This window comes from Triticum aestivum, chromosome 7A (genome assembly GCF_018294505.1).
Source record: "Triticum aestivum cultivar Chinese Spring chromosome 7A, IWGSC CS RefSeq v2.1, whole genome shotgun sequence".
NCBI classification, from domain to species: domain Eukaryota; kingdom Viridiplantae; phylum Streptophyta; class Magnoliopsida; order Poales; family Poaceae; genus Triticum; species Triticum aestivum.
Genome location: NC_057812.1, coordinates 554,240,778 through 554,253,108, shown reverse-complemented (window position 1 = coordinate 554,253,108; position 12,331 = coordinate 554,240,778). Strand labels below are relative to the sequence as shown.

At 45.8% G+C, this 12,331-nt stretch overlaps 2 protein-coding genes across 3 annotated transcripts in view; one reads left to right on the top strand and one right to left on the bottom strand.

The window, feature by feature from the left end:
- Nucleotides 1-1,642: 1,642 nt before the first annotated feature.
- Nucleotides 1,643-5,287, bottom strand: LOC123148185 (aspartic proteinase). The gene is made up of 12 exons (XM_044567551.1): nt 4,917-5,287; nt 4,228-4,625; nt 4,042-4,102; nt 3,806-3,900; nt 3,609-3,721; nt 3,238-3,511; nt 3,006-3,119; nt 2,816-2,880; nt 2,572-2,716; nt 2,360-2,479; nt 2,093-2,181; nt 1,643-1,978 (listed from the first exon to the last, which is right to left on the bottom strand). Exons 2-12 carry the CDS (start codon nt 4,582-4,584, stop codon nt 1,894-1,896), a joined length of 1,518 nt encoding a protein of 505 aa, XP_044423486.1. The 5' UTR covers nt 4,585-4,625; nt 4,917-5,287; the 3' UTR covers nt 1,643-1,893.
- Nucleotides 5,288-10,693: 5,406 nt separating this feature from the next.
- The window catches only part of LOC123148183 (transcription factor MYB51), a 3,914-nt gene continuing 2,276 nt past the window's right edge, over nt 10,694-12,331 (top strand). For both annotated transcript variants that reach the window (XM_044567549.1, XM_044567547.1), the window contains exons 1-2: nt 10,694-10,852; nt 11,005-11,503. In XM_044567549.1, coding sequence (XP_044423484.1) covers nt 11,063-11,503 — 441 coding nt within the window. In that variant the 5' untranslated portion in view covers nt 10,694-10,852; nt 11,005-11,062. The remainder of the gene's footprint in view (nt 10,853-11,004; nt 11,504-12,331) is intronic.

The window sequence follows — 12,331 nt, the reverse complement described above, 5'->3', positions numbered from 1 at the left end:
TGTGGCTTGCTGACTGGATGGTCAACGGGTCAATATGGTGAGGAGGGTTGAATCCTGGCATGTTTTAAGGGTTCGGGTTGTAATTCACACGATATTGAAGTTGAGGGTTGTAAATTAGTTTTGGGTTGAAATATGCACTTATGCACGTTGAAATATAATTTTTTTGATAAAGGGCGCTTTTATTATCTCAAAATGTAGCATCAAGCGGATACAAATCATGATGAGCGACACCCGGCCTCTGCATAGTTAAGATGCACACTGCCATAAAAAGAATCGTTTGACAAAGTGTGTAATATAAACCTGACAATTCGGCAACGGTAAAGTCATATGAGACCAAAACTATGCCTATGTCGATGAAGGAGGTGGACCGATCTGAAGATTATACTGCCGCCCATGTTGGGTAAAAACCTCTTTGGCCACCCACTCCAACCGCATACACACCATCTTGAATAGTGACTGGTACTCCGTTCGATGCAGCGTAGACCATATACGAAGGCAATACGTACAACGGTAGATAACCTGCATAGGAGAGGAGATTTTGCCATTAAAAACACAATCATTTCTACATAGCCAAAGCGACTATAGTAAGGCAGACTCTCCCACCCGAATTAGCGTACTAATCGTATTTGGTATTCCGTCAAGCCAGTGACCATATATATTGGCAACACTTGTCGGCGGATACAAATTGGACGCTATTTGAATGACGGACCATGTAGAACGCGCAAACTTGCATTGAAAGAAGAGGTGTTTGATTGTTTCGTCGTGAGTACAAAAACTACACTTCTTGCTTCCTTGCCAGTTGCGTCTAGCAAGATTGTCTTTAGTTAGCACAACTCCTCTTCAAAGATACCACATGAAAATCTTAACTTTTAGTGGCATCTTCGATTTCCATATTAATTTATTATTGTCCACTGGAATCTCTAAGTGCAATAGTGCATGATACATAGAGTCAACAGTGAAAGACCCTGATGTAGTTAGTTTCCAGCAAAACACATCCCGCCCTTATGTCAAATTAATCAAATCTAAACGGAATAGTAGATGTTGCCATGACACAAGCCAGGGGCCAATCAAATCCCTTCGAAATGATACATTATGTGGGGAAGAGCTGCGAACGTGTGCAAGAGTATCATTCTTATCACGTACTATGCGGTACAAGGTTGGATATTGTTCCCAAAGAGTGGCGTTTCCTAGCTACTTGTTCTCCCAAAAAAGTATCTTAGAGCCGTCCTTTATCGCAAAGGATCCAAAGCAAAAAAGATGTTTCTTTACCGTCATCATGTCAGCCCAAAAATGCAAATCACCAGGCTTTCAATATGCCTGGGATATCGGCGCAATAGAGTTTGCCAAACACCATTCTCAATAAGTAGTTTGAATAGCCATTTACTAAGTAAGACATCATTTATGACCTGGAGGTCCCGAATACCTAAACCTCCCTGATCTTTTGGTCGACAAAATACCTAAACCTCCCTAGTCTTTTGGTCGACAAACCACGCTCCATTTGGTTAGCCGCCAAAACCTACTATACGGAGGCTAATTTAGATACTCCAATACTCAAAAGAACATACATTGCGATAATTGTCTCTAAATATCTACTATGTCTCATGATACCGTGCTAAGAAAATGTGCGTTGAGAGTGGCCGCATAAACGATGAGATCACACCATAAAACCATGATTCTCATCGCGCTTATTACATCAACCTCGTGTCGTGTCATCGTGTGTGCTGTCTGCAGCTCCATATCAAGCCATACATAGCAAATAGCTATACAAATGCTGGTGGCAAGTTCATTTGTTCCTTTCTACTAATACTCCGTATAAGTTTATTGTTGCCCTTGCAACTTGCACGTGCTTGCAGTATGTACAATACCGGCCCTGAGCCCTGATACACCAAGTCCTCATGCGGATTTGGCGAACCCAATCCTGCTCTCGCCGAAGTCGAAAACGGTGTGATAGGCGCCCATGAAGACGTCTCCAAGTATCCTGCGATTCCACAACACGAAACGTCGATCAAACGGACCGCAAGGGGAAAACAAGCAAGTGATGGTGAAGACTGAAGAGCGAAGACTGAAGACTGAAGACTGTTAGGGCGCATACCAGAGCGGGCCACGAGGGGGCGGCACGTCGAACGCCATGAACCCACTGATGCAAATGGCCTGGCCTGATTGCTCCAGCTTCACTACGTACTGCAGCACAAAGGAGAAACATTTTTAGACTGCATATATGTAGCAAGTAGAGTGTGAAGAGTGACTAAGGCAAGTAGGAAGCACAGCAGTTGCTATAAATAAAACCAACATCGTTCAGATTGGGCATGGACTATCTTAACTGAAGGTATGACCAAGTACAACTTAGGGAGCACCTCACCTGCTCTGGCGTCAAGGTGAAAGTCTTGTTTGCTATGGTGAAAGCAAGATCAGGCATCTCTGAGATCTGGTGGCAGTCGACGGTTGATTCCCCGTTGGGGCTCGGAAGACGCTCACAGAGCTGCAGTTCACATTGGAATCAGACTGTCATCACACGCTTCACCCACTTGACATTCAGAAAATACTGGCATGGGCGTTACCGGTAGTACTGACCCGATTCGCATAATCCAAGATGAGCTCTTTCGTTTGGTTTTTTCGGAGCTGATTCTGTATCCAGACAACAGTCATCTCACAAGCAGTGCAGAGAAGATCAGAGCCTCGCTTCTCGTTCTTATTAACAACAGATTCTATTTGGTTACTGCATAGTCATTCATGAAAATAAAGTCTGTTTTAAAAACATTAAAATACACATGCAAGTAAAATGGCAAATACGACTTGATGTGGATGTTGAGCTGACCTGACAGAGTGACTACCATCAAATACACAGAGACCAATCTGACTGCACACTTTCTGTGGCCTTGTCTGCTCAGTGACAACTTAGTATTAGTATTCTTGTAATTGGTTAGAGAATTCAAGATCGATGTAAGTAATAACAACAATCCTATTGCCAAGATAACAGTGGAGGGCAAGTGTAGCAACTGACAAACCTGTGCTACAAGCAACTCGAGGATCATCTCTCCATACTCTCTCACTACTTCCTTGCATTCCGTACTGATAATCCCCTCAGCCCCAATTGCATGATTGACTTGAGCCACTATGGTCTGAGAGCAGTATAAAATACAAATGTATAACAGTATAAGGATGTCTCAGTTATATACCATAGTTTGTCCAAGTGCGCATTCTACCAATTATGGTATGATCCAAGCAAGAACAACATACCGTTGGGCCAGCGAGCAGTGAGGTCCCTGAGTCGACAATTGCAGCGCAACCACCGGCACAGAAGCCAGTTGACTCGCCACCAATGAGAAGATCACCCATGTCAAACTGCCAGTAGCCTTTGCGAGTGACTGGAACGTATGTGTGTTTCCCCTTGTAGTGCTTTTTGTCCACACCCCCGAACACGAGTTCACCTCCCACGGATGCATCGGGATCACGGTTAAGCCAGAAGGAGAAGATGTCCTTCTCTATCAGCTTCTGCTCTTGCATGCTCTGCCTGTTTGTTCATGCAACACATGAAAGAGAGTATTCAGGCAACAGCATTGCTGAGATTATGACATCATGATAATCTGTTCAGAGGTCTGAATATGTACCAAATTGGAGGGGCACTTCCCACGGAGATCTCTGGAAATCCAAGCCCAAGTATACCATCAAACTTCCCAATGATAAAAGTAGGACTTGCTTCACGGGTTGTCTCGATGAATTTCTGAAAGACAGTAAAAGTACAGCATTGGTTGGTACTCCTGCATACAAATATTGCACTGAGTTACTTACTAGTAAAGAATTTCACCTGATTTTTCACAACAAGCTCGCCAACTAACACGCTGTCCTCACTGAAGAAGCCAGCAATTGACCCAGAGCCATAGCTAATTGTGCAAGTTTCTCCTGGACAGTTTCAACAACCAGGAATATGCATGAGTGTGCAAGAAGTCAAGAACCATTTTCTGGTTGAGTACTCTTTCTGGTTTGCAAAAGCAAGGAACCAAACTGAACAGAAGATAAGCATATTATGCGTGTCCGGCATACCGTTCTTCTTGTAAGTGGTCGATTTGGTTGACTTGTATTTGTGGTGCAAGTAGCACGCTATCTGAATGAACATAGACACCAATGCATCAAACTTATGTTCCATAACTCAAAACATGCTTAAAGTACCCATTATCAAGAAACTCAAAGCATGGTAAGTACCACATGTCTGTCAGGCACCGAACTTACCGAAAAGTAGCATTTTGACGACGGAACCCACAAGTTTGAGCTCCCAGTATCAAAAATAACCGTGAAGTTCTGCGGCGGCGTGCCGACGCCAATCTCTCCGAAGTACTGGGTGTCGAGGTAGTTGTCCAGAGGAACTGTGTCGTCCCCTGACAGGCCGGGAGAGTGGCGAGATCCATCGCCGGACCTCAGCAGGTTGGTCTCCTGCCTAGCCGATTTTGCCGCTGCTAGGGTTTCCTTGTCCAGCCTCTTCTTGCTCAGGTTGATCCTCAGCAACCCATCGGAGCAAGCGCCGCCGAGCAGCAAGGCGCATGAGAGGATCCATAAGCAGGTGACCCCCAAGAGATGCATCGGCCTCATGGCCCCGGAAGCCGGAACTCTCTGGGCAAAATAATCCCCACCTGCGAATCCAATAATATAGCTTATTTGCTGAAAGATTTACAGCATCTCGAAGCAAGAACTTGGTATCTCATGACAAGAAATCAATGGTAGGTTTGGATGGATTCTCGTATCCATTTGTCCGGTATTAACGGAGTCACCAAATCGAATATACCTAGGGGTCTTAATTAGCACATCGAATACTACTACTTCTCTGGACAAAATTATTAGGAACTTCAAAACGGATCATAGTAACTCGAATATCTGAGCCTTGGAGTGATTAAGCTCTAGCTATGCTATTGGACTCATCGTACCTTGCTGATGCGAGCGAGCTTCCCAAACCAGAGGCCACCAGAGAAAAGAGTGAGGAAAAACTCGAAGGGAAAAAGAGTGGGAGATAAATAAGACACGCCAATCAGAAGAAGGTACTTTACTAGTTGGTTGGCACGGAGTCTATAAAGCAAACGCACGAATAATTGTAGGAAGGGCGCTACTAGGCGCCGGTGCGCCGGCCAGGATTTGGGCCGGTCGTACGTACGCCGTACGATTAGCCTGTTTTAAACCGCTCGATCTGTAACTTCTCCACCCCGCTTCGTAAGAAGATAAAGAGGGAAAAATGCATCGTTGACTCTGCCACCATCCCGTCTCCCACAGCCCGCGTTGCTCGTGGCTCGCCGCACATCTGCCATAGCCTGCACCGCCGATGGCTCGCGGTGGCCGCCGGTCGCCGCCCTCGCCGCCGGTCGCCGGCTTCCTCATCGTCGTCTCATGTCTTCCTCGTTGGATACACGCATGCAGCAACCTTCCTTGGGGATGCAGCTCCCTCACTGCCGATGGCAGCACCGGTGGGATGGCCGTAGCGCCGGTCGCCGGTCGCAACACCCCGAGGATGAGCTCACGAAAAAGCACTCTCCTTCAGGTTTTCTGATGGCAACAAAAATGTCCACCGGTAGTAGCAAAAAATTGTGTTGTTTCCAACAAAAAAAGCTCGTCGGTGCCGCCACCCGTCATCATTGTAGCAAAATTTATTGCCGGTTGTAGCTTTGTGATTGTAGGTTGTAGCAAAAATGAGAAGAGGTTCTAGTACAAAATTAAATGTAGCAAAAATCCTCGCGGCGACGGCACCACCATCCTCTTGAATTGCAGCAAAATTAAAAAACAGTTCCAGCAAAAATCTTAAGAGGTTCTAGCAAAAAAAGCATGGCAGGCACCGCCATCGCCACCAAACAACCATCTTCGCCAACTGCAGCAAAGTCAAATGATGGTTCCAGCAAAAAACAAAAATGGTTCCAAGGTTTATGTAGCAAAAAAATCATGGCAGCAACACAACATCATCTCTCTCAGTTTGTAGCAAAAACGAAAGAAGATTCCAGCAAAAAAAAGAAGTGGTTCCAGCAAAAAAATTTGATGCAGCAAAAAAAACCATGGTAGCCACCGCCGTTGCCGCCCACCACCATCGTTAGCGGCGAATCCCCCAGCCGGTCCCGAGCACCGCACCTCATCGATGCCGCACGCAACGACGCCCCACCCTCCTCTTTGCGCGCGCGGTGGTGGGGCCTCCCAAAATAGCGCCTATTTGCGGGGATGCTGCTGCGGGATGGACGGCGGGCAGGCTGGCGTGGGATCAATAGCGGCCATCACCGGCAAGAACTGTTCTGAAGGCTGCCGCAGGGGAACAAGAGGTGGGGAGATAAAAGGAAAGAACAGCGGCGAATGAATGGATAGGAGCGATCGTGGGGATAAGGGAAATATTTAAGCGGTGTTGTGTGGCCCCATTGCCAGCGTGGACGCGTCCGGCCGAGCGTTCGGCCGGCGCACCGGCTCTAAACATTTACCTTGTAGGAATCTGATAACGCCTTGACGTCGGTTAGTAGCACATGGCAAATCAAACATTTTCGATAACAAATTTAGTGAAGCAAAGATGGTAACTTTAGCTTGTAAATATGAAAGCCTCGTGCTTCAGTTTTTTTTAACACAGTAAAGACGCAAGCGCTCATATAAACGCGCATACACTCACCCTTATGAAGGCATACACGCATACCCTATCCCTATGAGCACCTCCGAGAGACTGAGCTGGCATATCATCACCAGGATTTGAACCCTGGTGGATTGGGGATACCAGGGTCCACCTAACCATCTCAACCAGAGGTTGGTTTGCGCTTCAGTTTAATTTTTGATATAAATTGCCGTGTGCCAACTAACTTGTCATCCTTGCATCACTAGAATTGCCATTGAAAATCTTCGATTTGTCATGTGCTCGTACCTGACATCAGGTACTTATTATTTCTCCTACAAAAGATGTTGGAGTATCGCTTTCTGGGGCATCCTCGCTTGAAATTGTCTTTCGCGTCGTCTGTTCCACGGGCTTTCACCGATGCCTTTTATCGAGGGTCACCCGCCCACGTGCGCCGTCGTACGCGCTCGTCCGCAGGCACCAGATGTGTGGCTGGGTCGGTCTGTCAGTGTTATTTGCTTCCTGGCCATCTGGCCAGGGGGCACGACGGCAAGCCAAACCGGCCATGATGGCCATCCGACCAGAGGTTGCGACGGAAAGAGGACGGGTAGTCATGAGGGCCATCCGGCCAGGGGTCACGATGGCAAGCCAGTCGGCCAGGGGTCACAACAGCAAGAAGCCAGGTGGTCATCGCCCCACTACATTCGAATACGGCTTTTGAGAGACGTGACTGTCGTATCCGGTCAGTGAGAGATACCCCGACATAGTTCGACCCAGCGTTGGCTCGATCTATGGTGCCTCGACATTTCACGGATCCGGGCCGCTGAGGCTTCCTTTGGTCGGGAAGGGTGTTTGCTTTGTGCTAATCGGGGTCCCCAGCTCAGCCAATTTTCGGTGTTCCTATAAGTTCCTATAAGTTCGGTGTCCGGCTGGAATGAGCAAAGGGCTCGACCACGTATCCGTCATCTCCCTTCTCGCACGGGTGTACAACCTACCCTATTCTCCGGCCTCAAGAAGTGTGGTGTTCATCGTCGGTCGGTGTACCATCTTTGTTTTGGGTGGGTAACCCCTTTGCTCCATTGTTTGTGCTCGTGTTCTCTTCCATTTGGCGTCGTTTTCCTTTCATTGTGGCACTGCAAGACACAAGACTCTGTGATGGGTACCGAGCAATGAAAGTTGTTGTTGTTTTCACCGTTTGTTTTTATTGCCAAGGAATATATCCACTCGGACTTATGGCGGTCATCCTGCTCGATCCAGTATAAATACTCGCACTCTCTCTCCTGGAACTCTCTCTCATCGAGGTCCTCTTTGGTTTCGCCGGGGAAAGGGTCGTCACATGGTCTCCGAGGGTGATTATGGCAGCGAGTTTTGATGGTGGCGATGTTTTAGGCCGTGCCACATTTGCCGCCGACGTCGAGTCCGATGGGTTTTATATATATGTGCGAAGCATAAAGGTGATGGGTTTAGGCTCTCGGGTTGCGTTGACTCTAATGGTATGAACCGGAACGGTGGCGGGTTTTGGCCTCGGGATTGTATTTGCTCTAATGCTATGGGTGCCAGTTTGTTGGTTCACCCTGTCATGATGGCTGCTCATGGAGAATTGAATTGGCCGAGCGTTAACGTTCATGTGGCTCATCAGTTGAAAAGAGGCGAGTCATGTCAGCTTGCCCTCGACGTTGGTTACTGTCCGTTCACGTCCTAAATTTGGTGTGGGCGGCGATAAAGGGATGGTCAATGTGGGTCCTGCCAGCTCGTAGCAATTCAAGATGTCAGATTGATTTTCTCTCAGTTATTTTCTGGGAATTGAGGTTGATCAAACTAATGATGGTTACTATCTCTCTCAGCATCGTTATACTCAGGATTTGATCTCACGCTCAATGCTCACGGCTGATAAAGTCATCGTTGTTGTTTTCCCTAGCTGGGTTAGGGCATGTACAATGGTTGATAAAATAGTCTTATCTTAAGTCTTGCATGTAATTTAAAGATGACAAAAAAGATGTCTACAATGGGTCATTTCTTAGCCTTATCTTCAATAACTAGCTATTCCTAGAAACATGGTGAGACATATTGTGCTAAGAGATCATCTCTTGTCTTCTCTTAAATAAGAGAAGACAGACCTTTTCTTATGAGTTCTCTCTCCTCCACCTTATTTTTTATTCTATACGGCACTCCTAAGATAGCACCATTGTACATGCCTTTAGGGCCTGACAAACTTAGTATGATCGTGCCAGTGCAGACCTGTTGTGTCACGTCCCATGGTCTACCACATCCACATGGAGGTGCACATTTCAGCAGGCGCCTTGGTCGTTGAGCCGCTAGGCATTTGACTATCAAAACGGCATGTGACTAGAGAGTTGTAGTTGCCGGGTAAATTGGCCATTCCTGGTGTTGGTTAGGTTGGTTCCTGGGCGACGCAGGTGACGATGTCTCGGCTAGAGGGTTTCCCACCATGTCGCCTTCCGGCCTGGTGGGCCGGGCTAAGGACCCCTATGGTGGTTTAGGAGTGGGCCACACTAGACGGGCCATGGCGTATCAATGGAAGGGTCCGCGATATTTACCATGTACTCCAAGAAGCTAGATTCAGCGAAGACATTGTTTCCTAATACATAACCGACTAGGATGATGTAACCCTAGACCCTCCGGTACCTATATAAATCAAGGGGTAGGGCTCGTAGAACGGCAATAACAATCATAGGGTACATCATATGTACTTTGTACTCCAACCCAAAGCACTAAACACAAGCAGACATAGGGTATTGTCTCTTCGAAGAGCCCGAACCTGGGAAAATCATGAGCACTTGTTACCATCGCATCTAGATGCTTAGTTCGAGATCGCCTACCTGAGATCTGTCGGATTTAACTCTGTCATTGGTGGCCCATGCAGGTCCCGTCTAAGCAATCCCCGTGATACGATGAGGTGCAAGATCAACGATCAGATCGGTACCTACACTACACACAAATCTTTGTATTCGGCAATATCACCCTCTTCGCTGACCCAATCGACCATCTAGGCCAGGTCGAGACTTTCGCTCCTGGTCGGGTCATTAGATTCACTGATTCGGTAGCATCAAGTACACTGCGGATTCCCGGGGGCAGCTGGTCTCACAATCTCGGTGTTAAACCAGATTGAGGACATATTTAGTTTTTCTTCTTATTATTTTTCTTTGTTATATTTCATTTTTGTTTGGTTTCTTTTTGTTTCTTTCTTGGCTTTCATTGTTTTTTCCTCTTTCTCATTGTTTCTTTGGTTTATTTGGGTTTCACTATTTTCCATTCATTTGCACTTGGTTCTTCGGTTTCCTTTTTAATTATCTTTTTCTTTGGCCTCCTTTGTTTCTTTTTCGATTTTCATTGGTTTTTTTCGTTTTTCTTCGTTTCTTTTTATTTTCATTCTACATTTCGTCAAGAACATTTTTTTAAATACATGTTTAACATTTTTTCATAAACATCACTATCATTTTTTTTAAATAAATATTTTGATGTCTATTGTTTTCATACACATTGTATATTTATTATCTATTTTAAACATCTTTTAGTACTTACTTAACATTATATATATATGATTAACATTTTTAAAATATATTTTTGATGTCTATTTTTTTCATACACTTCATACATTTTTTTATACAACCAATACATTTTTAACATTTTATATATGCATCTTTAACACTTTCTAGATACATGACTAATATTTTTAAAAACATACACTTCTCTATATCTATTTTTCCCATACACATTTTGTAATTTTTATATACATCCAACATATTTCTTATATACATGTTTAACATTTTCCAAAAATGAATTACGTTTTTGAATATTTTTTATGTTTGCTTTTTCCGTACACATAGTACATTTTTTGTATACATTGGAACATTTTTTCTATGCCTATTTAACATTTTTCATATACATGATTAACATTTTAGAAAGTATAATAAACAAAAGTAAAGAAAACAGTGGGAAAAAAAGAGCGCTTTTGGGCCGGCCCAATCTGGCGCTCGCTTCAGGAGGCCGAGGCAGCCATTCGCGGGCCCGTAAACCCACTCCATTCGAGTAAAGAAAAAAGTAAAGAAAACATTCTGCCTTTTGTTCCAGCGCTACATTTCTCGGGGTGGTTCCGGCTCGGGCCGAATTCGCGGGCCCGTAAACCCGCTCCATTCGAAATTGGACTTTTCGTACCTCTAACTAGTACTGCACCATACGCATTGCAAAGCCATCGCGAGTCCCTCCCTACCCTCTACACTCTGCGCCGCCGCCGCACGCGGTAGATCGGTTTCTCCAAAGCTTCACCTCTCCACGGTGAGCACCGCACCCGAGATCAATCTCATGTCGCTCCCTAGATTAGATTCGATCGTATCGAATTGAATTGGTTTTGATTGGATTGCGCCGGAGTGAATTTAGCTGCAGATTGGATTCGTCTCGCTGATGCATTTCCTCTGCTCTGTTCTTAGTTTGGTAGGGCGCTGGCGCGGCTGTGCTGCGGCCTCTCGGCCCGGGACGACGTTGCAGATGGAAGGGAAGGACGCCACGCTCGCCCTGCCGGAGCTGCTGAAGGAGGAGGTGCAGTCGCCGCCGCTGTCACCGCTGTCGCCGCGCAGCAGCGACGACGATGAGACCGAGGCTGATGACAGCGACGGCGAGGAAGAGGAAGGCGGGGCTCCTGTTGGGACCGGCGGTACCGTAGTCAGCGGGCCTCCGATGATGAAGGGGCCGTGGACGTCCGATGAGGACCAGCGCCTGAGGACCTACGTGGAGGCGCATGGCGAGGGCAACTGGAACCAGGTCCAGAGGAACGCCGGGCTGAACCGGTGCGGCAAGAGCTGCCGCCTTCGCTGGGCGAACCACCTCAGGCCCAACCTCAAGAAGGGTCCCTTCTCCAAGGAGGAGGAGCAGAAGATTATCGAGCTTCATGCGCTGCACGGGAACAAGTGGGCTAAGATGGCGTCCGTTGTAAGTTTGCTCGCTCTGCTCTTAGACAGTGGGAGTAACTTCAGCAGTAACATCGAGTCCAACTTAACAAATTTGATTATGTGGCAATGAGTTAATGAAGAGAGAGGTAGTTATAGTAACTTAACTAGTTACTGTAACATCACATGTTCCAATGCAATATGAGTCTATAACCTAATAAATGAATCTTTGCATGTTATCACACTTAAGTTACTACCCACTATGAAGATAGTAATATAGTCTAGAAATATGTGTATGTTACTAGTGTATGTTACTATCCATTGTGTCTTGTCTTACATGCTTCTAGATCGATCGGGCAGTCACTTCATTTATTGCTCTTCTCTTGTTAGTTTAGATTTGTGATGATTTGCTTCGGTTGATTGGCTTGGGGGAACACTGCTCTTGGTCAAACAGTTTGCCTAGTTGTATAGAATTTATTTCATTTTCTCCTAATAGATACCCCCATCCGTACAAAAATATAAAACGGTTTTGCAGTTCAAATTGAACTGCAAAAATATTTTATATTTTGGTACAGAGGTAGTATTTTTGAGAGAAATTTTGCGGCTGACGGGAAGTAAGTAAGAAAGTGGTTATTGAACTGAGGTGACGGTATGTGCTATGCTAATCCATGCGATTGTGTTACCAAGGCGTAGTGATTCGTTGTTGAATCAGCCTGGTTTGCTAACTCGTCCTTGACCTATGTCAAGATGTCAGCAACTTTTATTTATGGCCTACTGTGAGGATATTGATGGAAGGGGTCGACGACACTTATATATAGTAACACGTAAGATTACCTCGGATGAAGAATAACACTTATTCTGCACCCTGAAT